Source organism: Falco rusticolus, chromosome 8 (assembly GCF_015220075.1).
Source record: "Falco rusticolus isolate bFalRus1 chromosome 8, bFalRus1.pri, whole genome shotgun sequence".
NCBI classification, from domain to species: domain Eukaryota; kingdom Metazoa; phylum Chordata; class Aves; order Falconiformes; family Falconidae; genus Falco; species Falco rusticolus.
In genome coordinates this window covers 20,279,800-20,303,933 of record NC_051194.1, presented here as the reverse complement: position 1 = coordinate 20,303,933, position 24,134 = coordinate 20,279,800, and the positions used below count along the sequence as shown (strand labels likewise).

General features: G+C 59.6%; 3 protein-coding genes across 10 annotated transcripts; 2 read left to right on the top strand and 1 right to left on the bottom strand.

Moving 5' to 3' along the window:
* Positions 1 to 54: 54 nt before the first annotated feature.
* RELL2 (RELT like 2) lies at positions 55 to 14,477 on the top strand. 8 transcript variants are annotated; one of them, XR_005105631.1, is made up of 9 exons: positions 55 to 1,242; positions 2,123 to 2,339; positions 5,479 to 5,692; positions 7,374 to 7,439; positions 7,515 to 7,581; positions 7,897 to 8,085; positions 11,066 to 11,633; positions 13,412 to 13,970; positions 14,206 to 14,477. XR_005105631.1 is itself a non-coding variant. In XM_037396383.1 (9 exons), exons 2-8 carry the CDS (start codon positions 2,292 to 2,294, stop codon positions 13,451 to 13,453), a joined length of 1,194 nt encoding a protein of 397 aa, XP_037252280.1. In that variant the 5' UTR covers positions 55 to 1,242; positions 2,123 to 2,291; the 3' UTR covers position 13,454; positions 13,768 to 14,477. The 8 variants fall into 8 exon arrangements, 7 of the variants coding, with proteins under 7 accessions (XP_037252280.1, XP_037252278.1, XP_037252285.1 ...); XM_037396383.1 differs by having other exon boundaries at positions 13,412 to 13,454; positions 13,768 to 14,477; XM_037396381.1 differs by having other exon boundaries at positions 13,412 to 14,477.
* Positions 14,478 to 14,524: 47 nt separating this feature from the next.
* FCHSD1 (FCH and double SH3 domains 1) lies at positions 14,525 to 20,241 on the bottom strand. The gene is given in 19 exon segments (XM_037396379.1): positions 14,525 to 14,954; positions 15,108 to 15,185; positions 15,187 to 15,348; positions 15,473 to 15,678; positions 15,763 to 15,919; positions 16,029 to 16,112; positions 16,201 to 16,431; positions 16,648 to 16,752; positions 16,859 to 16,966; positions 17,046 to 17,141; positions 17,224 to 17,346; positions 17,542 to 17,670; positions 17,778 to 17,841; positions 17,919 to 18,055; positions 18,132 to 18,276; positions 18,539 to 18,612; positions 19,463 to 19,508; positions 19,739 to 19,836; positions 20,136 to 20,241. Coding segments are annotated over 19 exon segments (2,130 nt in total). The 5' UTR covers positions 20,157 to 20,241; the 3' UTR covers positions 14,525 to 14,888.
* Positions 20,242 to 21,621: 1,380 nt separating this feature from the next.
* Positions 21,622 to 24,060, top strand: LOC119152176 (proteinase-activated receptor 2-like). Its single transcript, XM_037397066.1, has 2 exons — positions 21,622 to 21,831; positions 22,817 to 24,060. Exons 1-2 carry the CDS (start codon positions 21,735 to 21,737, stop codon positions 23,833 to 23,835), a joined length of 1,116 nt encoding a protein of 371 aa, XP_037252963.1. The 5' UTR covers positions 21,622 to 21,734; the 3' UTR covers positions 23,836 to 24,060.
* Positions 24,061 to 24,134: the final 74 nt, after the last annotated feature.

Sequence of the window (24,134 nt, the reverse complement as noted above, 5' to 3'; positions counted from 1 at the left end):
GGGCGGGGCTTGCCGGAGGGCCGGGGCCAGGGCCAGCAGCGCGGCGGCGTCCCCGCGGTCCCAGCGCCTGCCCCAGTCACCCCCCAGCTACCCCCAGTCACCTCCAGCTGCCCCCAGCCACCCCAGCTGTTCCCAGATGCCTGCTGGATTCTCTCCCATAACCCTGCATCTGCCTCAGCTGTCCCTAGTCACCCCTACTGCCCCTCACCAGGGTCCCCCAGCTGCCCCCAGTTACTCCCAGGTAATCCGTCACCCACTGGATTCTCTTCTGTAGGCCTACAGCTGCCTTCCGGTCATCCCCAGCTGCCCCCAGGCACCCCCAGCTGCTCACCAGTTACACCCACTTGCCTCCCAAGCAGCTCCAGCTTCCCCCAGTCACCCCCAGCTGCCTCCCGGTTACTCCCAGTTGCCCACTGGATTCTCTCCTGTAACTTAACTCTACAGCTGCTCACCAGCTACCCCCACTTACCCCCACTTTTCCCCCAAGTCAGCCCCAGCCTCCTCCAGTGTTCCCCCAGCTGCTGCAGTCTACTGGCCGAGGGCACAGGGGATGGGGCAGTGGGGTTCCCACGGGGCACCCACGCCTTGCTGGGACACATCTTCTGGGGAGCAGCCCCTCAAGCTGTGAGGAATGGGAACTGCCACTGCCAGCTGTCACCCGGCCAAGCAGCCCTCCCAGGTCGCACCCTGCTAGGGTGCAGATCCTCCCCACTGCTGGCAGCCTTTGAAAATACCCTGCCGGGGTTGGCAGGGAGCAGGGACAGGGAGGCACCGCCAGGCTGGCAGAGGACAAAAGCCGGCTGGAAAATTGCTGTGTATGGAAAAGCAGCCTGCGGAACAGGGGAAAAAATCCTGAACCTCTGGGTGAGGCCCCAGCGAGGGACAGGGACACCGGCAGCAAAGATCCGTTCCCTGTGGGCTGGAAAGCAGAAAGGATGAAAGGAGCAGGTAGTCTTGCCCTAAGGCTTGGAAAACAAATTAGCCAAAATCGGGGCATGGCAAGGACTTGGTCTTGACGCTCTCCTGCTTGGTCACTTCCTGCGGGCAGGAGGTTGGGGGCAAAGGATGCTGCGCTGGAGGCAGGCGGCCCAGAGCACCGGCAATAAAACGCGGTCTCAGAGAGCAGCTGGCAAAGGGCAAGGACCCCCAGGGGGCACGCCAAGAGCTGGCTAAGGATGGATACCACGGCAGATCGGCACCAGGATGTTCCCCAGCTCCTCAGCAACAGGATTTTGATGCTGGGTAATCAATGTGCGGGAGGGAACCCCTTCGGTGCGCAGCAAGGGGAGATCTATGCATGCACGTCCCAGGGTGCGTGGGATGGGGCTAACAGGGCAGCAAGGTGACGGCATGACAGTGTGGGACTTCGGGTGCTGTGCTGGCTGCAAGCAGGCCTGAGAACTAGCGTCAAGGTGCAATTAAATCATGGGATTATTAAATGATGGTTCTGGCTGGCTCTGCCACTTACTGCAGGGATGGTGCTGCCTCAGCACTGCTCCTCATGAGTGTTTCCCTTCAGCATGCTGGCTCCAGAGCATGGAGCAAGGATGCCCCAGGGGAAATGGGGACCCTCTGGCCACAGCTGTGGTGGGGGACACTCAGAGCCATCCCCAGCACAGTGAACACTGAGCCCAGCACCCACCATCTTAAACAGGCATTAAACATGCTGAACAACAAGGGTGTAGCATCAAACGTGTGGAGTGTGCTGACGTCTTGGCAGGGGCTGCTCACTCCGCATGACGATAGCTGGGTTGCTGCTCCGCAAGGTGCTGCCACCAGATAGTGTCTGGCCAGGGCCACCGAACTGCCCGAGAGGCACGGCTGAGCCGCCTGGCTGGGGGAAAAGGGTGAGGAGGGGAGAAGCACATCCCTGCTTCCAGCAGGGATTGCTTTGCTGGCTGAACTTGTTTCTAGAAGCTGGTCATTGCTCCAGGCATCTTCATGGGTCTTTGAGTGGTGCAAAGCAAGCATTGGAGGATATTTTTAGATGCTTTTTGTGCTCAGAGAGCAAAAACACACTGTGGTTTAAAGGCCATTAGCTTGCTGGGGATGTTTGAAAAACTTAAATAAGGGATTAAGATTCAGGAAGATGTTTGACACGATGGGATGTAACCTTTTTCAGAGATGATGGCAGTTTCTGGGCTGAACCTTGTAACGGAGACTCCAGGAGGAGCCTGCCTGCAGGACTGCCAGAGCTGGGCGATCTGGCCTGTTTAGCTGCCACGTGGACAACCAGCAGTGCCGGGGCGGACGATCCCCTGAGCGGGCACATTTGCATTGTTTGCGGGGTGATGTCTGTCGTGATGGCTGCGGAGGAGGTGTGGGAGAGCGAACGAGAGGTAACGTGGCGACGCGCTGGGACTGGAGCTAGCTGCAGGACAGGGTGATGGGGATGGTTCTGTCCCTCCACCTTCTCTTCACTTGCTCTGTCCCCTCCCTCCCCAGCCACCTCTTGACCCGGTGGCTTAAAATTTAAGGGCTTCCATGAGAGGGACTGGAGCCTCCAAGGATGCCCACAATTCACACCTGCACCCACCAGGGAGCCCCGAGTGGGTGATCTAGGGAGGAAGGGCAGGGCATTGTGTCGCCTTGGCTGGTGGGGTCACACAGGATGGGGTCAGGAGGGGACAGAGGAAGCAGAGCCCAGCCTCTGGACGTGCCATTAGTATCCTGTCCACAGCTACGTTCACATCTCCCTGGCATGGTGTGGGGCTTAGTCCCATGCAGGGACCATCCCCACTGGCCAGGGTGGACATGGCCAGACTGTTTGGAACAAAGAGCTCAGCTGTGTGGATTCATGTCTGCCGTGCTGGATTCATGTCTGCCATGCTGACTGGTCTTGGGCAGAGAGGAGCCATGGTGTCTTTTTTGGGTCACCTCCGAGGTGCTGCATGGGACAAGGCTCATGTTCTGGCCATTGAAGTGCTAACAGGGTCCCATAGTAGGACAAGGACTGAGCATCCTGGAGGGATGCTGAGGCTGGGGTGGTGGAAGCAGCGTGGAGGCTGGGGGCACACAGTGCCTGGAGGGGAGCATCAGGAAGGGAAACACTCCTGGCAGGGGTAGCCCAGCTGCAGAACCAGGCAGGAGCAGTTTGATGGTAGCAGAGCCCCCTCCTTGTCCTGGTTCATCCCGCAGAAGCCAGAATTTGTGCCCAGGTGGGCTGCTGCACCATCCTGTGCCCCCCAGGGCTGTGGAAATGCTTTGAATTTTCCCATTCCCAGAGGCTGTGGGAAAATGGAAATCTTCCCTCAAAGCAGGGAGGGCTGAGAAACTTGGGCTTATTTCACCCAGCACAGCTGAAGGCTGGAAGCGGGGGGTAGAGTGCAGCAATGCATCAGGTGGGTGGCAATGCCCGGGAGGAGAAAGAGCAATTCATTGTGCAGGGTAGCTTGCGTGGGCATGAGGAAAATGGAAATAAGGGCACCATGACTGCATCCCCTCAGGGCTCTGCATAAACCCAGACCTGTGAGGTCCCCCTCTTTGAAGAAACAAGGACAGGAAGTAAGCCACCTTTAAGGTCTTGATTAACAGAGACTCACAGCTTGTTGGTCCAACATCAGGAAACGTCTTCTCTCCTGTGACCCTAGCAATGCATGGTAGAAGGAATAAGTCTTACTGCCTGTGGTCTTTTCTTGCCATAGATGGTCCATCTTAGGGCCTGTCTCCCTGCCAGGACAGCAAATGGATGGGTGGCACCTACAATGCAGTGACCTACAGAAGTTATGGTGATAGAGGAGGCTCCTGGGCTCCTGAGAGTTGACTCCTGGTCAGTTGTAGAGAGGGACAGGAGCCCTCATCATCACATAGCTGAAAGCCTGGAGAAGTTGCAGGTTGCCTCAAGGCAACACAGAGTGTGGTGGCATAATAATTCCCACAAATAAATGTGTATACAGATAGACACTTAGTTCAGTAGAGATGGGATGGAAGGGATTTCAGGGGTTGCCTGTGCTTCTCAGGGTCTGAATGGAGAACTGGCAGGTGGGTGAAAGACAGAGAGGAGCAAGGCTAATTTGCAGTAGCAAAGGAGAATTGGGTGAAGCCTCCCAGAGTGAGGACAATGTGATGGAGATGGAGGAGGAGGTCATGGGACCACCGCAGCTGGAGATTTCAAATGGCTTAGCCGTGCCTTTTTTAGGAAGGCCAGTTGGTCTGGTGCAGGGTGCTGGGCTGGGGGGGCTCCTTTTCCACCTCCTCGGTTCGGTGCTGTGAGCATGGTGCAGCTATCTGCACCCCTCTCCCCCTGCACGCTGGTACTGGACTGGTCCTGGTCTTGCTGAGACCCACTTCCACCCCTCTGCCCTCCCATCGCCACGGCTCAGTGCTCTAAAAATTGCCGACAGCTTTGGGAAGGAGGGTGCCGGGGGAAGTCAGGGCTGCCTTGCGTGCAGGTGAGGTTATTCACCCCGGGGCGGGCAGCAGCTTGCCAGCACCGGCTTCCCCGAGCGGCACGGCACTCCGGTTTGCTCCTGCTGCAGCTGCCGGCATTTCCCTGAGGTTCCCTCTGCACCTTCATCCACTGAAACAGCTTCGGAGAGATTTTTCCGGGATCGGGACAGGCGGGTGCTCTTGCTGGCAGACAGCGGCAGGCTGCCGCGGCAGCTAGAAGCGGCTTGGCTGCTGCCCGAGGAAAGAAGGCAGCCGGGAGCCGGGGGGGCAGAGGATGCTCGCCGCCGTCCCCAGCCGCGGGGATGCGGGGTTGCTAGGAGGCAGGTGAAGGTGAAGAGGAGAGCGCTGCGGAGGACCGCAGGCCCAGGTACTGCTGCAGCAGCAGGGACAGGGGACAGCCGGGGGAGACCCTGCCTGCGCCGGGAAGCGGAGCCGGCGAGCGGGCGGCCGAGCCCTGAGCCCCGGGGAAGGGAGACGGGAAAGCTCAGGGAAGCCAGGTCGGAGGGAGAGCGCTCGGTTCTGCGGGCGGCCGGTGCGGGAGCCGCCGGCCGGCTCGGCCCTCCGCCAGAGCGGCTGCCGCGGCTCCTGCCGGCTCTGCCTTTGCCTCTGCCGGCGGAGGCCCTCGGCCGTGAGTAGCGAGGGATGTGGGGGGAGCGGGTCGGCGCTGCGAGGATGCTCATCCTCCTGCAAGGGCGAGCGGGGTGATGCCGCCCGCCGCAGAGCCTGGCGGAGGCCGGGGGACCGGTGCCCTTGGGATGCTGCCTGCAAGGGACTGGGAAGTACCACAGCCTGGGGCCGGGCAGGCCTGCGGGGATGCTGCAACCGCTGCCCTTGGGATGCCTCTTGCTGGGTGTCTGCGGGGCAGCAGTGTCCTTGGGAGACTGTGCTGAGCCACCTCCAGCCTGCCCGCTCCTCCGTGGGGGCCCCCCACCATGCCAGACCTTGTGGGGCAAAAGATGAGCCCTTGGCAGCCCACCCCAAGCTGAAAGCTGGCTCTTGCCCAGGGTGGACAGAAGAGGAGGATGGACACAGGGAGCCTGGTGGGGGGTGATCACTGGGGTCTCTGAGCTGCCTTCCCCCTTCTCCTAGATCCGCATGTCAGACCAGAACAGCACCGATGATGGGGAGTCAGACCCCCAGCACAGCCTGTCTATGGTCTTCCTCCTCGTCCTTGTGTTCTTCATCATGGGCCTGGTGGGTTTCCTGATCTGCCATGTCTTGAAGAAGAAGGGTTACCGGTGTCGGACTTTCCGGGATGAGCTTGACCCAGATAACAAAGACGTGCTGGCGGAGCTCCAGGCCAGTGAGTGCTGGGGTGCTGGGGGCTCACTGGGGGCTCAGGTGCTGCCTCTTGCCTGGTGTAGATCAATGCCCCTTAAACATGCTTCTGGGATGTGGGCTGGGGCTGGGAGAGTTACCCATCACATGCTGCTGTGCTGGGAAAAAAGGATGGGGTGGCAAAAGCAGCACAGTGTTCCCTGGGGATTGGGAGCATGTGGCTTGGAGAGCCCTCTGGTCTGCTGCCTCCACAGGCTGGTGAAGGCTGGTAGTGTCAGGGAGGTGGGAACCAGCATCTGGCGCTCCCCAAAGCTGTGCTTTCCCCAAAAGGTAATTCTGATGAACCACCAGGACCTGCTGAATCCCCAGCGCCTGAATTATAACCCATGTTCCCTACAAAGGAAGCATGCCCCAGCCAAGGCACAAGCTGTTCCTCTGCCCCTTTGGCATTAGGGGTCCGGCATGGAGTCAGTATGGTGGTTGCTATCGGTCATGCCCTCTTCTAGTCCCGGTTGTGTTCCTGCAGGCCAGAGGAATAGGGGTGTTTCCTGGGGATCCGTGCCCCCTGTTTGAAGGGGACCTCTAGGGTTTTTATCCATCACTTCAGGCCATCCAAAATCACTCTTGGGTACTTGGATTGGGAGTCACAGCAGCATCAGTTGTGGGTGCAAGCTAGAGCCTGGTCCAAGCAAGCTCTGTCTTTTGGTGGTTTCATGAGTCTCTCCTGAAATCAAGAAGACACATTCCTCCAGCTGCTTTCTTAACTGAAAACAGCCAAATGGCACTATGCAACTCCTCCAGCTTCCCTGTGCTGTGAGCAGTGCTCAGGAGGATCAGCATCTCCTGCTGCCACTGCTCATGCACAGCAGGGAAACATGGCTCCTCCAGCTCACCCATGGATGCAGCAGAAGCTTCCAGGTGTCCTTGGATATGCTTCTCTGGCTTTAATGACTTGGAGACAGTGTCTGAACTTTCCAGGATTGGCTTTGCTTTCTGGAAATGCCACAGCCCAGGGAAACATCTCCATGGGCTTCCAGGATCATGGTGGCAATTGTTGATCATGCTCTTTGAGGCTGTTACCTGTCAGCCCACAGCTCTGGCCTGCTCACAGGAACACATAACACTGCCGACTGGGCTGAAGGTCCAGCCAGCCAAGCCTCCTGCCTCCAACAATGGCCAGAAGCAGATTGTGATGAATCCTGGGGATGAGTACCACAACAGAGCAGACACCAAGCCATTTCCCCAGCATACTCTTTTAAGCTTCTAGCAGTGTGCAGCTTGGGGCTTTCTCCATCAGAGATGGTTGCTCCATATATAACAGGCTCCAGTGTTTTTTTTTCTGTAAGCTAGTCCTGTTTACCCTTAAAGACTTTTAGCACTGGCAGCATCCTGCAGCCAGGGGCTCCAGGGCTGGACTGTCCCCATGAGGAGCCCCCTCTTTTGACTTGTTTGGGATTTGATTCCCACTTATTTCCTGTTTTGCTCCCCAGTTCTGGGTGAGCAACACAACCCCTCTCTCCCTGCACACATGGATGCCGTTTTAGCCATTTCTTTTCCAGGGTGAGGGATCTGGTGTACCCCAGGGTCTTCCCAGCATGATGGGGAACATGAGGCTTTTCCAAGCTTTCTGTCTGTGTGGCTGCTCCTGGGCAGGACTGGCGAGCTGAGTGAATCCCAGCCTTCAGTGCCATGTTTTCTCTTTTCAGATGAAGAGGAGGAGCTGAATGAGGACACTGTGGAGAAGATTGTGAGATGCATCATACAAAATGAAGGTGAGCATTTCCTAGGGCTGGTCTGGAGACATGTTGACTGCTTTGGCTGATGCATTCCCTTTTTCCTCTCTTCAGCAAATGCAGAGGCCCTCAAGGAGATGCTGGGGGACAATGAAGGGGACATCCCAGTGCCAGTGCCCAGGTGAGGGAAGCCTATACTAGCTTGTGGCTCCTGCAGAGTGAGGAAGAAGCCTTGGGTAGCACCTTGGTCTGCAGCCTTTGCAGCCAGCCCCTTTCCAGCTTGGTATAAAGCATCTTCCCAGTGGGAAGTCCTGCTCCCCCAGGGGTTGTGATAAGTGCTGCACCCCACTGCTAAGGGGAATAGCTCTTCCTCCTGTCCTCACAGGGGGTTCCCTTCAGAGCTGCAGCTTCTCAGGGCTTGCTGCAGTGAGGCTACACCAAGGTTGGGAAGTCTTCTTCAGGTAACATAACCTGTCTCGTTCTTCTTCTATTGCAGCCTTTGTCCCCACCGTAACAGCCAGGACGGGGGCCCACCACATCACCACACAGTGCATCTGGGCTCCACGCAGGCCCCCTGCATCCACTGCAGCAAGAGGAAGAGGCATCCGCTGCATCGACAAGGACGGTCCAAGGATGGCAAAGGCAGAATGCATCCTGGAGAGACCACCGTCTTCTCAGTGGGCAGGTACTTAAATGAGCCTTGCTGGATATGGCCCACCTGTTCTGATGGAGCAAACATCATGGAAAGTCCTCTTGGTTTTCCTATTCCTTTCCCCCTCTTCTCCACTTGCCCCACACCAGGTACTCTCTTGCTGTTTCCCATTTAGATGCCCCAGTAGCAGCTCTGCAGCTGGGAGTCTTGGGGACCCAGGTGCCTCTTGCACCTGGAAATGCCTCTGGTATGTGGCAGGCCATGATGCACTGGTGGCTTCCCTTCTTCTCCAGGAAGATGACTCAAGCTTGGGTTGTCCTGCTGACTCAGCGCTTGGCAGAGCCCAAAATCTATGTCCTTTCAAAGCCTGCAAGCTGGGCTTCTGCTGCTCAACAAGGGCAGTGACCCCAGGTTTTAGGGATCTCACTGAGAGGGCAAGGAGGTGACAGCAGGTCCCAGTGCAAGTTACTAGCCAGCACCCATCAGAATGAAAGAGTGCTGTGCTCCTCTAGGTTGTTGCCTATGATGATGACTGTAATTAGATGACATGGCAGGAATATAAGGACAGGGGAGTGTACCTGATACCTCCCACAAATACTTTTCCAGTCCCCACCTGGTCTCACCTCAAGGAACTTCCTGAGGTTCCTGTGGTGTCTGCACAGTCAGTAACCTTTAGTACAATCTGCAGTCTTGCCCAGATTACCCCACTCCCCAGCAGCAAGGTTTAGCATGCACTAGACCTTTGGCAAAGTCTTCCAGGGCTCAGCTCCCTACTGCAGTGGTGACCAGGGCAGGACAACAAGCAACTGCTGGTCCCTGGATGGCCACCCTGGTAAGACACAAAGATCTCCTGTGCTCAAATCTTGCAAGCAGGTCTTCATTCAGGGCCTAAGCCTTGATGAAGTTTCCTGTTGTGGTCTAGAGAGACGGTCCTTTCATGGTAATGTTGAGCCAGAGTGGGCATCAGGGGCTGTGGGTTCTCCTACCATCACAGCTAGGAGTCTTAGTAGGACAAGACCCAGAGGAGTGGAGGGATCTTCATCCTTGGAGATTTCCAGAACCTGAATGGACAGGGCCCTGGGCCACCTGACTGAGGAGGGTAAGTGGCCCAGTCTCAAGCAGAGGGTTGGACTGGAGACCTCCCGAGGGCTTTTTGCACCTAAATTATTCTACACTTCTGAGGTAATCTTGGTTATATGATCTGTATTCTTACGTTATTGGATGATTTACCATTTATCTTAGGGCTTTCCCTAAACCAGTTGTTGTCTGTGGCAGAGCTCATCTGCCAAAGCATCTGCATCTGACCCTCTGTCCTTAGTGCAGTCAGCCACAGTGTGTCATGTCCTACTGCATCAAATGCCTCAGCCATGCTGTCTAGGCAGGCAGTCAGTGCTCTTCTGCCTTTCCCCTCACCGTCCAGAGGCTGGTTACATTACCTCATGCTCCCTCCATTCAAACCCTGCCTGCTCCTTTGAATCCATCCCAATCTCTTCCAGGCTGACATTGCTCAATGGCATCACCAAGAAATGACCTTGCCATTTTTGTTTCCTCCCTGTCCCTCTTTGGGACTGAAACATTCTTTGGTCTTCCTGAATCGTAGTGCTAGTGCCTTGTCTCTAAATATCTGGATAGACCTGAAAGGTCACATTTGCTGCTGCTTGGCCTGACCCGAGTAGTCCTGTGGACATCTTGTCCAGAGCTGGAGCATCTCCTCCTTGACCCTTCCAACCATGAGCAACAATGCTGAGGGGTTTGAGACCGCCTGGTCCTCAGTCTGGTGGCGGTCTCTTTCACTTCTGGCATCTCATCTGGTATCTGTTGGACCTTTCTTCTGAGCTTCTTCCTTCAGAATGGCTGTACTGCCATGTGCTTCACCTTTGGGTCTTGTTCTTTCAACCCCAGCAGTGCTTTGCTGCTGAAATTGTATTTTGCCTTGATGCTGACTCGCAGCTGAACGTCAGCAGAGCCAGGGCCATCTGCAGCGTCTTCCCATGTGATTCAAGTGCAGGGAGAGCAGCTGCTGGGTGAGTCATGGGCTGCACGAGGTTTCTGTGGTGGGATCAACGTTCTTTGTCTGGTGGACACCAGATCACTGTGGAGGAGATTTCCTACCTGCTGGTCCAGCAGTGGCTTGCATTTCTTATGAAGAAGCGTCGCAGTGTTAGTCACAACCAGCTTGCTTGCAATTCAGGCTTTTAGGCTTTGCCTATGCGTTACCCCTCAAATTCTGAAGCTGTGGCAGATCCCTAACTTCTCCTCCCCATGTGCATCACCTCTGATTGTAAATGCAGCCTTTGAGGGTGTCAGACCAAATTCTTCAGCTGTTCTCCTGCCTGCCCTGGAGAACTGAGCTGTTACCTGGTACATGACGAAGCCTTGGTGAACCACCTAGGTATCATTCATCACTCCAGGGGACAGTGCAAAATATGCTTTGGCAGATTTTAGCCAAACAACTCCTCCCACCTTTGATCCCCTTACCCAAACTGCCGCAACCCTGTCCGTGCCCTCACTTAGGGTGCTCTGTCTGCTGAAAACTCTGGCATTTGTTCCCCTGATGGCAGTCAGTCAATGGGTGCAACATCCACACAGCTCTGCCTGGCCATCCCTTCCTCACCAGGCTTAGATGGTTTGCATTTCATCTTCTGAACCAACACCTGAGTTTCTATACCAGCTTCTGTTCACCCAGGTTGCATCTTGGAGCATTTCCAGGAGCTGCAACACATCTTGCGGCAGGGAGGACAGGCTGGCAGGGTCTGTACCAGCCAAGATCTGGATTGACTTTTTTATCCTTCTCTACTTGTTTTACCAAAAATGAAAGGGAAAACCAGGGTTGAAGTCAGTGGGGACATGGCTAGAGTGGGGGCTAGTAGTATTGAATGGGTCTGAAAGGTTGGAGATCAGCACCAGTTGATGACAAAGGGAGGGTGATCCAAGGCTGGAGGTGCAGGCAAGCTGGAAATACAGTGCGGGTAGAGGAGGGAAAGGATTTTGATCTGTCCTGTCCCCATTCCAGGTTTCGTGTCACACATATTGGGAAGAAACCCACTTTCCACGAGCAACAAGATGGTCCCCTGCCCGACGGCAGCCGGGAGCTGAGCACGGAGGAGTTGGAGCACAGCAGCGACCGGCTCCAGCGGGAGCGGGCTCGCAATGGGACTGTCCCCATGGGTGGCCTGCAGAATGGAGCCATCCAGAAGGGTGCCCAGAGTGGCAAAGGTGGGGAGCAGAGCCGCTCCACCACCCTAGCCCTGAACACACCAGTCAGCTCCAGCACTCGCGACAGCCGACGGGGCAAGGGGTCTGGCACGGCAGGTTCGCTGCAGGATGCTGGCACCGCTCCTGGGAGCACGAGCCGCCAGCGGAAGCTCCTGAGCCGTCAGATGCTGGGAGGGTCGAGTCCCAGCATCCCAGGAGACCTGTCACAGGAAGGAGCCAGCATCTGCCTGGAGGAGACCGGACTGGGGTCAGCAGATGAGGTGTCAGATATTCATGGAAGCCTGAGTCTGCACGAACAGGCTGATGAGTTGGGAAGAGATGACAGCAGCAGAAAACAGCCTGGAATGGAGGACATGGGGCAGCAGGTAGGTTTCTTCTCTTCCTTGTCCCCATGTGGTCCCCTGGGCTCCAGGGTTTGAAGGGCTGTGACACAGCACCCCAAGTCCTGCTGCTGACAAGATCAACCAGCCCAAGCGTGGTGGTGTGAGCTGTGCAGTGGGGACAGGCAAGCTGAGGCCTGCGCCAGGCTGGCTGACATGGGACCTGCCCTATCCTGTCCCCCCTGTTTCTGCTTATCTTTTTTGATTGCATTTTCCCATCGTTTTCTCATGTCTGGGGCACACAGAGGCACAGTGACAGTTCCTACCCTGCCAGTACCCGCACTGCAGGGGAAAAAGGCAGGTCACTGGTTGACTTGCACAGGAGATCCTGCAGACCTGCTGCCAGCTGGCCCTTGGGCAAGGAGTGCGTTTTCCTTTGTGGCTGGGCTTTTTAGGGACCACTTCAGGATCACTTCTTCTTGACTTTCTTCTCTCTGATCAGAGCAGGGGGAGCTCTGCTGCTGCGCGTAGCTTGGTCTCTCCAAAACTGTAGCCTCACTGCCCAAGCTGGGGGCTCAACATGGCCAGCAACGTACAGGCAGGGCCAGATGTCTTCAGGAGCCTTTCTTGACTTGATGTCTAGGAAATGGTGAAGCCAGCTGGTCATTTCTTGGCTGTTCTTCCCTGCTCCAGAGGGGCTGGTTGTAGATATGCTCATAGAGGAGGACAGCCCACCCTGGCTGGAGCTCCCAGCACCCTAGTATCTCCCAGCCTTCTCACCTGATCACCTTGCTGGAGGTGCTAGAGAGCTCCAGGGCAGCAAATTAGGCTGTTGGTGGTGGTAGCAGGAAAGCAACATGTTCACTCACTCGTGCACTCACATGTGCTTCTGCAGTTGGGGAAAGATGCTTTTCATGGAAGGGGGCTGGGGTAAGGCACCTGGTGTGATCTCACCCTACTAAAGCTGCCTGCATGGAGCAGCCCCCAGAGCTGGCCTTGGCTCGTCTCACAAAACCAGCACTGGGGCACACATGGCAAAGCCTTTAGAAGAAAAAGGAAGCAAACCATCTGAGCAAATATCTTGGTGTGCTACAAAGCCGGGGACATTCCCTGGGGCTGGCTCTGCTGGAGCTCCATGGGCTGTGTGTGGCACATGCCAGCAGCCCTTGGCAGAGAGATGGGATAGGGCAGGAGTGGGTCAGCCTGGGGAAAGGTGCCTAGCTGAACACAGGCTAAGAAAAAAGCAGGAACCCATTGTGTTTATTGTTTCCCTTCTTTGCTTTCTGGTGGCCGGGCTGGAAAGTTTGAGCTGCTTTGTGAAGAGCAGCCCAAGGCAGCCACGCAGGACAGAGCTGATGGGCTGTAGCCCTTCTTCAGAGACCTGGAGAGGTGGCTACAGGTCCTCCTTCCTCCCATGGCCCACTATGCCTTGGGCAATGACTGTGGACCCTCTGATGACAGGGGCACAGTTATGTGCAGGGTGAACCAGGGACATGGCAATTTTTCTTCTCTTTGTCTGTCCCCTCTGTGGCACTAGACACTTGCCTTGGATCCTGCACCAGGCTTTGGGGTGCTCCAGGGCACAGGGTCCCAGAATGGTGACAGGACCTGACTGGGACATTAGTCACCAAGCCCTGGCACCACTCGGACACTCCCTCATCCCTTAGGTCCCAGCCCAGGCCACCACAAGGGCTGTTAGCCTCAGCAGGGTTCTTCCCACTGTCCCATGGGTCACTGCTGTGGCTAATGGAGACCCGGCCCCCTGCCCCAGCACCCCACTCCCATGGAGGCACTGACATCTACATCCCTCCTCCATCCCACAGGAGCCCAGCGCCATGGTGCAGGACCGAGGAGCAACCGTGTGACGTGAGTGCTTGCCCCCAGTCCCTGGGGCAATGTCCGGGGTGGGATAGGAAGGCCCTGGCAGTGTCCCTGCCCTGGTGGGTCACAGCCTGCTGATGGAGAGGGTGAACCCCTTCTCCAGGAGGGTCGGTTCCCAATGCACCACATGCTGCACGGGCAGGTCCTCTTGCCTGCATGCCCAGCCACAGGCAGTGATGCCAACGGGCAGCCATGCCGGCTCCGGGCAGCCACGGATGGGGTCAGGACAGTCCAGTCGCAGCTGGCGGGGGATGCCACAGCCATGGGGACAAGCCCCATCCTACCCCTCTCCCCGCAGCTCCTCTCCGCTCCCGGCTGGAGTGTGGATGGGAGGCGTGCAGCCCCGGCCCCCACGCTGGGCTGGGGGCTCTGCTGTGGGGGGACTGCAGGGCAGCTGGCCCCGGCCCCGGGTGGGCAGCTACGCGCTTGGCATGGCCGGAGGGACGCGCCAACGTTACAGACAACTGCACTCGGCGCCAGACCTCATCCCATTGGCAATAGGTACCCAACTCCCACCCACTGCACCCACCCTGGAGACCCCCCAGGGGACCCTCAGGCCTGGCAGGGGCAGGACAGCAGCCAGTCCCTGCTGCCCATCTGGCCCCTGCAGCCCCCCAGCACTGGGGGAAGGATGCATCAGAGGGGGCTGCAACAAGGGCCAGGGATGGAGGCAGTGGCTCAAGCCCCCCCAGGGTGGGGGGCAGCACCCCCCACCCACCTGGCACGTTCACTGCAGAGCAAAGCCCCCCTGGGCACCCCTGCCACGCAGAGCGGTCACAGGCACAAATCCTGCACCGGCGAGGGACCCTGCAGGTCCCTGGGAGATGCTGGCGGAGAGAGGAGCTTCCAGCCCTGTCCCGGCACAAGAGGGGCCAGAGCCTGGCCCTGGGGGCAGGATCACACCCTGGCCAGGCAGCGGGCAGCCCTGGTGCCCGTGGCGAGCTTTGGTGTGTAACTGCACTGTACATAGACGAGCTAAAACCATTAAAGCTGCTGAACCCCTTGGCAGTCAACTGGCTTTATTGGGGCACAGCCCGCCCCCCCCCCCCCCCGCTCCTGCCTGCAGGGAGATGATGCCAGGTGGGGCAGGCAGGGCCCCAGGGCTGAGCCCCCCCGGAGAAGCAGGGCTGCACTGGGGGTGCACAGGCGATGCCAGGCAGAAGCGGCAGAGACAAGAGCTGAGTGACATGGGGACCGGCAGTGGCGCTGAGCATCCCAATAAAGGGGCTGCCAGGATGTCCCATGCTGTGCTGGGATGCAGGGCTGCTCTGCAAGCAGCACTGGGCAGGATGCAGCCCCCGGAGAGACCAGCTCAGAGCACGGGGCAGCACTGGCCCCTGCTGCCAGGACAGCAGCCTGTGGTGGCTCGCTTAGGTGAAGCACTTTGGGAGAGTGGGGAGGGACGGGGGACCCTCAGGATCAGCTGAAGTGCAGCTCAGGGTCAGGCTCGGGGGCTCTACCGGGTGGTGGGGGAGGTGCACGGAGCTGCGGAGAAAGGACAGAAGTGATGCCGAATATGCCAAGGCTACTCACCCCCCGTCAGACCCCCCCTCCAAAGCACACGGGTGGCACCGCTCCCCCTTACAGGAGGGTCGGGGGCAGGCTTGCGGTGCACAGCATCGCTGTGATGAGGCTTACCGGCCGGAGACGGGTGGTTGCCAGGTCTGGAGAGCTCTGCCCACTGCCTGCACCATCCTGCCTGCAACCTGGAAGGGCCCAGCAGCTCAGCCCAGGTCTCCACATGCCCCCCCAGCCCGCTTCCCAGCCCGCCCTGGCACTCACCTCCTAGTGGCATTTCAGGAGTGGGGCTGGGAGCCAGGCTGGCCCCAGGAGCAAGGCCAGGAGGAGAGAAGGGGGGTGGGGACGGCGATGGCAGCTCCTGGGAAGACACAGCCAAGAGGGATGGGAACAGTGGGAAGAAAGTCTTCCCCCCAGCAGCCACAGCTCAAGATGGGGAGCTGCACCCCACACTGAGGGGACACAATGACCCTCCTGCCACCAACCTGCCCGGCTGCCCCCCGGGCCCCAGTGAGCTCCTCCACTACCAGGGAGGGGAAGACGCCGATACGGCCATCGAAGTCGCCTGTCCAGAAGCCATCATCCACCTCACCAGAGGCGCGGGGCAGCACCCGGATGATGGCCCCCTCGGGGAAGCTCAGCTCCTCGGGACTCTGACCCTCGTAGTCATATAGAGCTCGCACCAGCCAGGCTGTGGGAAGGATGGGGCAGGGGCTCAGCAGCCTCTGGGGACCTGTCCCCCTCCCTGGGGTGGGGGTGATGCCCTAGCACCCACCTCCGGGCTCCAGCACTAGTTCTGCAGCCATGATGCTGGAGAGCTGGCGGTGCAATGCAGAGGGTCCCGGGGGACCGACCCCAGCCCCTGGCTCACCACCCAAGGACAGCAGGTACTTTTCTGGGATGTAGCCAACCTGACCTGCCTTGTTCCGAGCCTGAGTGGGCAGAAACTGTGTAACTGTCCCAGCCTCTGGGACAGGGATGGCCTGGGGACTGCTGAAATATGTCCCCTCCACCACGGTGGGGGGCTCAGCCTGCTCCCACCTTCACCCACTCCTCTGCGTCCCCATCCTCGATGACCTCCAGCTCCTCGCCCTGGGTGATGGACAGTTCATCCGGCTGGCAGGCCTGCAGGGGACAGGGGACAAGGTGGCAGGGAGGCTGAGGGTGCTGGCCCTGGGCAGGCAGGGTGAAGGACAGGCAGCCATGGCCATACCTGGTACCCAAAGATCACCCGGCAGGTATAAGGGTAGGTGCGGGCAGCAGGGCTAGGCTCATTGTCCTCGTCCGGCTCGTCACTGTCCTCATAGTCATCGAACTCGGCTGGATCCAGCCCTGCGGGTGCCTCCTCACCTGCACCCACCATGGCCCCCGCCATCCAAGCATCCACATCCAGCCCTGCTGCCCGCAGCAGCGCCAGCCTTGCCTCTGCCTTCACTCGACTGACCTGAGCACACACGTATTGTCAAGGTCTAAGGGGACATTTATGGGCTGGGGGACAGCCCAGCAAGCCCCATTGCCCCAGTCCCCAGCGTGGCTGCCATTGTGGCAAAGAATCCCCAGCACCACATCCCTAGCCACCACATCTCCCCATCCCTGCGTCCCCCACCCTGGGGGTGACAGATCTCGAAGTCACCCCTAGCCTCCTGCCTGGGGGACCCACCTCTGACTTCCGGATGTTTTCCCTTGCTTCTTCCATCTGCCGCTCCACAGTGGCTGCTTCTGCCTCTGGGACCTGCTGCCGCCTGGCCTCCAGCCGCTGCAGCACCTAGGAGGGCACCCACAGGTCAGCAGGGGTGATAGGAGCCTGGCAGGGGGCAGGGAAAGCCCCTCCTTGAACCCCCCAGTGCTCCACGGGGAAGGGTGGCACTGACCTCCTCACTGTATGCCTTGTTTTTGTGGTCTCGGGCCACCCGTGTGGCCCAGCGCCGTGCCTCCTTCTCCAGGCTGGCCCCATCGTCCCCCGGCGGCAGCAGGCATACCTGGCCAAGGACACAGTGGCTGAGAAGGGGCTGGCTGCACAGACCCCCTGCTGCTGTAACAATGTTCCCCCCTACCTACCTCTTCCACCCCGGTGAGCTGGAAGCGCTGCGTGGGGGCCAGGGTGAAGGCAGGGTGGTCTTGTAGGAAGAGAAGGAGGTCCTGCTCCCGGCACACCTGAAGCAAGGGAGTGGTGTGGGGCCAGGGGGGCCACCCGTCCCCTCCTGTCCCACCCAGCTCCCGAGACAGGTGCTGTTACCCGTGCGGATGCTTCCGCAACACCCTGGAACCAGTCCCGCGTGGCCTGGCATGTCTCTGCTTCTGTCCGGCTGGCAGCTGACAAGTGCTCCCGCAGCCGCTCGTAGAGGTCACCGTCCAGCGCCTGGGGGAGAGCAGATGGGAAACTCCGCCGGCACTGCCCGCATCTCCCCGGGGAGCATCCCTGACCCCCCAGGGCAGTCAGCCCTGACTCTGCACCAGCAGGACCCTCCCTGCTGCACCCCCTCACAGTGGCACCAGGGAGATGCTTCTTGCAGGACCCCTGGAGGGGATGCAGGGGTGTCCAAGCAGCTCCTACCTGCATGGCAGCGGGCAGCTCTACCCGCTGGTAATGCTCCAGGTGGGCAGTGGCAGACACCAGGGCGAAGCTGTACTCATTCTGCACTCCTGCAAGCTGCCTTGAGTGCTCGGCCAGCCGTGCTGTGAACTTCAGGGATGGGGAAAGCATGGCTTGGCAATGTGGTGGGGGCCACCACCCCATGTCCCCCTGCATCCCTCTGCTTGGGTACCCCACCAGCACCATGTGCTGCTGACCTTGGCACTGAGTTTTTGCAGGCTGGCCTTGGTGTGAAATATCCTCCGGTCACTCTTCCGGAGCCTGGGGAGGGTGGGAGGAGGGATGTGAGACCACCCCATGGCCACAGCAGCACTTCTCTTGCCACCTCCTCTGCTCACCGAGCCTCCACATCGGCTGCCTTGTCCTTGGCCACCTCACTGCTGCGCTGGAGATGGGTGAACTGCTTCTTTGCCTTGTCCAGCTCCTTCACTGTCTCCAGCAGCTCTGCCTGTGCCTTCTGCAGCCGCTCGATACCCTGTAGGGAGTGTCAGCCGGGCGGGACAGATGTTCCCACCACTCGTGCACAGGGGGACATGTCCTCGCCCTGGTACCTTCTTGAGCATCCTCTCTTTGGAGAGGCGGGCAGTGCGGGCAGCCTCTGTGGCGAGGGCGCGGTAGCTCTCCGAGGCAGTGACACGGACCTGCCCAGCATGTGCGGTCCCCTCAATGACACCCTTCCAGACAGCGACCACGCTCCTGCAGATGTGGGAGTTTAAACAGGGCAGGGTACTCTCTTCCCTCCCTGCCAGCTTTTGGGGATGCCCAGCAGGGCAGCCAGCACCCTCAGCCCCTGCAGTCCCCTCTGAGTCAGGTACCACATCCTTGGGGACATCCCACCCAAGGCTGCATTCCTAGGACACCCAAATCCTGGTTGGCATTAGGCATCTCCCAGCTAGGAGGGCCACGGATGGGCACAGCCAGCCCCAGCCTCAGGTTCCCATCCCTGTCCCTAACCCACCTCAAGTCGCTGGCCTCACCACGGCCCCGCTGCCAGTCTCTCTTCACAAACTGGCTCGCCAGCCTCTGCAGTGCCTGTGGACAGACCCATCATCACTGGCACTCTACAACCCTGGTGAGCACCCCAGCATCCAGCTCCGGGGCCGAAACTGGCCTCCCCACTATCAGCTACCCAACCCCATGAGTGTCCCCAGAGCGGGAGGGACTCCCCTCATCAGTGGCTCAGTGTCAGCAGGGTTCCTGTCATGCTCCCATGAAAGGGGAAAACCTTTTTGGGGAGCAGCCACCACCATGAGAGGACCACCCCCCTGCAGCTTTTGGGACAGGGGACTGGCAAGGGAACACCAGCAAGGGACACCATCTGCAGAGACAGAGTAGAGGAGCCCCCAGCAAAGCCAAGTACAGCAAAACCCCAACCCTGGGGGGACTGTTCCCCCCTAACCTGGGCAAGGGAGAGGGAGAAGGGTGGCATGGTGCCCGACTGTAGGGGGACACAACTGCTGCGGGGTATCCCCAAGGGATGCTGTGGGGATATCTCACAGCACAAACCCAGGCTCTGATATTTAAGAGATAGCCCTGTGATGACCCAGCAGACAGCAGAGCAGTTTCCTCCTCCCACAAGGCTTTCCCTCCAGGCCCCCAAAACACCCAAGCTTCGGGCCATGCTGTACTCAGCAAAGCAACCCAGCAGGTGCCCTAATGTGGTTGGTACCCCCCTGGCAGGGAGAACGTTGCACCCATCTGCCACTGCCCTCCATGGCTGGCACGGAGCAGCCAAGCCTCGCCTTGCTCGGATAATTTCTGATGCTGCCCATTGCTTGCATGGGGCTGTGTGCTACTCTGGGACACCCCACGCAGGGAGGATGTGGCTCAGTGACTGTGCCTCCCCAAAGCATCAGTCCTGAAGCCAGTGGCACGTCCTTACCTGCCCATACTCCCTGTCGATGGTGGCCCTCTGCTTGCTGTAGGACCTGTGGGGAGAGGGCACTGGGGGCAGGCGAGGACCCATGCAGAAGAGCAATGACAGGCCACCCTGCCATTGCCCCCCTGCCACCACCCAGCCGGTGGTGGAGCCCATGACCTCGGCGCAGCAGGCTCAAGGTGAGCCGTGCCTGACGGGCTGGCCCCCACCCCACGCGTGGGATGAGCTGGCCGGCCTCGGCTAGGGGCGGGGCGGGGACGGACACGCGTGAGGCCTTACCTGATGTCCTCCAGCAGCTCGGCATCCCGCTGCTGCTTGCCCTGCAGGCCCGAGAGCTGCTCGAGGACGTGGACCCGCACCTCCTGGGTGAGCTTCACCTGCGGGGCGGCACCGCTCAGCGCCCGGGGACGCTGCGGCCCCGGCCGGGCTGGGATGCGGGGGCCAGTCCGGTCCCCGGTCCCCGCTGCCGCCCCGCCCCGGATGCCACTGCAGGTGCCGGCGGCCACCGCCCAGCCGCGGCTCCGCTTCTCCAGCCCCGCTGAGGGTCCGCCGGGGACAAATCCCGATCCCCTCTGCGGGACCCAGCCCCGGTCCGGCTCCGATGGAGGACCCGGTTCCGATCGCTTCTCCCGCTGCCGGGACCCGCTCCAGTGTCGCGCCCCAGCCCCGCGCTCACCTTGCGTGGCGGCGGCTGCATCGCTGCGCTTGGCCCCGGTCCCCGATCCCTGATCCCCGGTCCCCGCCGCCGCCGCGCCCCGCGTGTGTAGAGCCCGGAACTGCCGGGACCGGCTCCGCCCTCCCCGGGCCCCGCCCCCGCCCCGCCCCTTTCCCGGGCAGGCCCCGCCCGGCGCCGTCACTCGCCCGCCGCCTAGTGGTCGGTGCTGCGCGTCTCGCCGGAGCGCTGGGGCGGGGACCCGGGGATCCGGGGAAGCAGGACAGGGACACGGGGACACGGGGACACGGGAACACGGGGACACGGGGACATGGGGACATGGGGACACGGGCAGGCAGGAGAACAGGGACATGGGCACTTGGGGACATGCGGAGTACTGGGGCACAGGGACACTGGGAACGTTGGGGACCAAGTCCTTGTGCGTGAGGGCACATGGGGTACTGGTCCTGGGGCGTGGTGTCCCATCGGAGGGTCGGGTCACTGGTTCTGGGGCACAGGGAGATGTGGGGTGCTGGGGCACACTGGTCCTGGGCCGTGGGGCATGTGGGGCAGTGGGGCCTCAGTCCTTAGGGCACAGGGATACGTGGGGTCCCACAGCCCGTGGAGGAAGCAGAGCCCCTGGGTTGGCAGGACACTGCCACAGGGACAAGCAGGTGCTGAGCAGTGGCATTTGGTAGGGGACACTGGGAGCCATGAAGGCTCCCCAGGAATCCTTGCCCTGTTTGCCACCTGGTCCCTCTGTCCCCCTCTCATCCCCTTCAGCTCTCACTTCTCTTTCTGTTCTGCTTTTTTTCTGCCTTGTGATTCTTGCAGAGCTTGTGGCTCTCCCCGCTGTCCCTTTTGTCCCCTTCTTGCTCTTTCCCTGACATTTTTGGAGTCATCTGCACATGTTCTGATTCCCCTGCAGCGTGTCAACATGTGGGACTGGGCTGTGGCTGTGTCACTGGGTCTGTTATTTCCCTCCATGGCCCCTCTGCTGCAGGAGGAAGCTGGGAAAATGGACTGGGGGCCACCAGCACCCACTTTGGTGGCAGGAAGGGGATGGCAGAGTGGGACAGTGCAGGGCAGCCCCACCTACAGGGTGACATTGGCTTGTCAGCCCGACCAAGGTGATTGATTCCTGGGGATGTGTGGTCCTGGCAGGGCTGGGCAGGCAGGGTGCCCTGTGCCCCTGAGGTGCTGCAATGGGACACGGGCACGTCACCAGGCTGGAAGCCAATGGCCTCCTTCCTGCCCCCCTCCTGGGACATGTACAACTCCATCTGCCTGCTGCAGTTCACAACTGTCTTTTTTTGATGTCTGTCTTTGGTCTGCTTCCTCCTCTGCACAGCGTGACATTGCGTGCTAGTGCCTGGAAATCACCCCAAGCTTGATGACGTCCCCCAAGTGCTCGGCGGTGGTGACAGCTGACCGTCTGGCCACTTAGACCACAGGGGCGTGGCCAGGACACAGGCGACGGGGGGGGCGGGGGGGGGGGGGCGGGAAGAGCAAGGGTGCTAGTGGGGAGGGGGCTGGTGTCCGTCCTGCTGTGACGCACGGTGGGGCCAGCCCTGCCTGTGACCACTCTGCAGACCCAGCTTGTGCAGAGGCCACCCCACAGAGATGTCCTGGCTGGTGCCTTCGTCCAGCTCTGCTGCTGCCTGTGTCACCCTCCTGATTGGCTGTGCCTGGCTCAGCTCCGCCACACAATTCTCCCCAAGTAAGTGCCTTGGTGGGTCTGGGGGATGGTGGGACAGGGTAGGGAAGCCTCATTGGGACACCCCACCATCACGTCCTGTGATCCTTGGAGGGGATGGCTGGGCATCACAGTGAAAGCTCGGGGCACTGCTCTGCTGCTTCTCTGGGTGTCCACATTGAAAATCTAAGTGAAGACCCGAAACCCTGCCACCCCTTTCCCTTTTGGAAATGAAAATCAGGTTACTACTCTCATAACCTGAATTTCCCCTGTCCCCCGGAGAGGTGGAGAGTTAGCAGAGGTTGCAGTAAACCTGTTGGATGTAACCAGGACCCCTGGGGACCGACTGCATGGAGCTTTTGGAGCTGAGGGTGGTATGCAAGAAAGCAGACCCTGGCTATGATTTTTGAGAAGCCAGAAAAGGGATTTGATCTGGAGTTGCCTGTCTAGTGTCCTGGGACCTTCCTGTTCTTAGTTTTTGTTCTGAGCAAGCACTGAAACCCCTCCAACCACAGGAAGACAGGAGGGTGTGTGCAGCCCTAACTGCAGTGAGGGGCTGATCTGATGGGCTGGCCAGGAGGAGGAGGAGGCAGAAGCCCCCGTGGGACAACTACTCCCATCCTGGCATGGGTGGCCATATCCTGACCCTGTCCAGGCATGGGTTTCCTGGTTTTCCCATGGGGTTGCAGGGAACCTGTTGTGCTGGGCTCAGTAGGAAAGGGGACATTGGTAGGGCTGCGTGTCCCTGTGCCGGCACGTGGGAGCAGAGCCTGGCTGGGCTGCAGGCCACCAGCAGGGCAGGATGTGGTGTGGCTCCGCATGGTGAGGGTGGCAGGATGTTAGGGGTTCCCGTGCCCTGAGCTGCCCTTGCTGTGGGGCAGGGACATGACAGCTCCTGCATTTGCTGGCAGCTTGGCAGGGAGGGTTGATAGCTCCTGCGTGGTCCCAGGTGGGAAGGGGTACTGGGAGGGGGCTTCTGTCTGAGTCTGACGCCTTGTGTCCTCTGCAGTGCGTAACAAAGGGCGAGTCTTGATTCCTCTCACTCCCCAAGAAGAAACCACGTGCCCCAGCGCCTCCGTGGAAGGTTTTCTCAACAGCACTTTCACCACCCACCTCCTCCCTGCCCTCTACTCTGTGGTCCTGTTTGTGGGGCTGCCAGCCAACGCTCTGGCTTGCTGGGTCCTGGTGACCAAGTTCAGGGGACATTCCAGCACCCTCTTCCTGCTCAACCTGGTCAGTGCCGACCTGCTCTTTGTTGTCCTGCTGCCCTTCAAGATCTCCTACCACCTCCTGGGCAATCACTGGCTCTTTGGGGACTACCTGTGCCGCACCATGGTGGCTGCCTTCTATGGGAACATGTACAGCTCCATCCTCTTTCTCACCTGCATTGGCCTGGAGCGCTACATCTCTGTGGTGCACCCATTTCTGCGGAAGGGCTCCAGCTGGGTGTGGGGCAAGGCAGGCATCTCTGTGGGCATCTGGCTGCTGGTGGGGCTGGGAGTGAGCCCTCTGCTTTTGCACTCCCAGACAAGTCATATCTTGAGCCTGAACATCACAACATGCCACGATGTCGTAGGAAAGGATAAGCACATGTTCTTTGCCTACTATTTCCTCTCCCTGGTAGGTCTGGGCTTTGGCTTGCCCTTCGTGCTCATGACCATCTCCTACAGCTGCATCCTGGCACAGCTGCTGCCCAAGGGGAGACGCTATCGGCAGGTGGTGCATGTCCTGGCCCTGGTTCTCCTGGTCTTCATCCTCTGCTTCACCCCCAGCAACGTGCTGCTTTTCATCCACTACATGCTTGAAGCCACGGGGTGCCACAATGTCACCTACATACAGTACACCCTGGCCCTGGTGTTCAGTGCATTCAACAACTGCTTTGATCCCTTCATCTACTTCTATATCTCCAAGGATTTTCGGGGCTGGGTCCGGAATGCAGGCAGCTGCTGCCTGGGGGGGCTCGAGACCTCGTCGGCGAGAGCCTCGGAGAAGGCAGCCTTGCCCCTGAGGTCCAGCAATCAGAGTTAGCTGTAGGCAGGCCTAAGGAGTGCCAGGCTGTGTTCCCCTGCCCTGGGAAGGGGGGATCCTCCAGCTTGGTGCCCAGTATGAAGGGCCATGCCATCCCAGACTAGCAGCAGACATGGACAGAAAATCCCACCCTGGATCTGAGGTTCACTAGGTCTTTGCCCCAGTTTTGCATTTTCTCCAATGCTGCTGGTGCTGCCCCCATCCCATGGGTCCCTCGGTTAGGTGCCTGACCCTGGCACCCCCGTCTCCCTGCCTGCCAGACCCCCACATCACACTGCTCCTTCTGCAGTGACCAGACC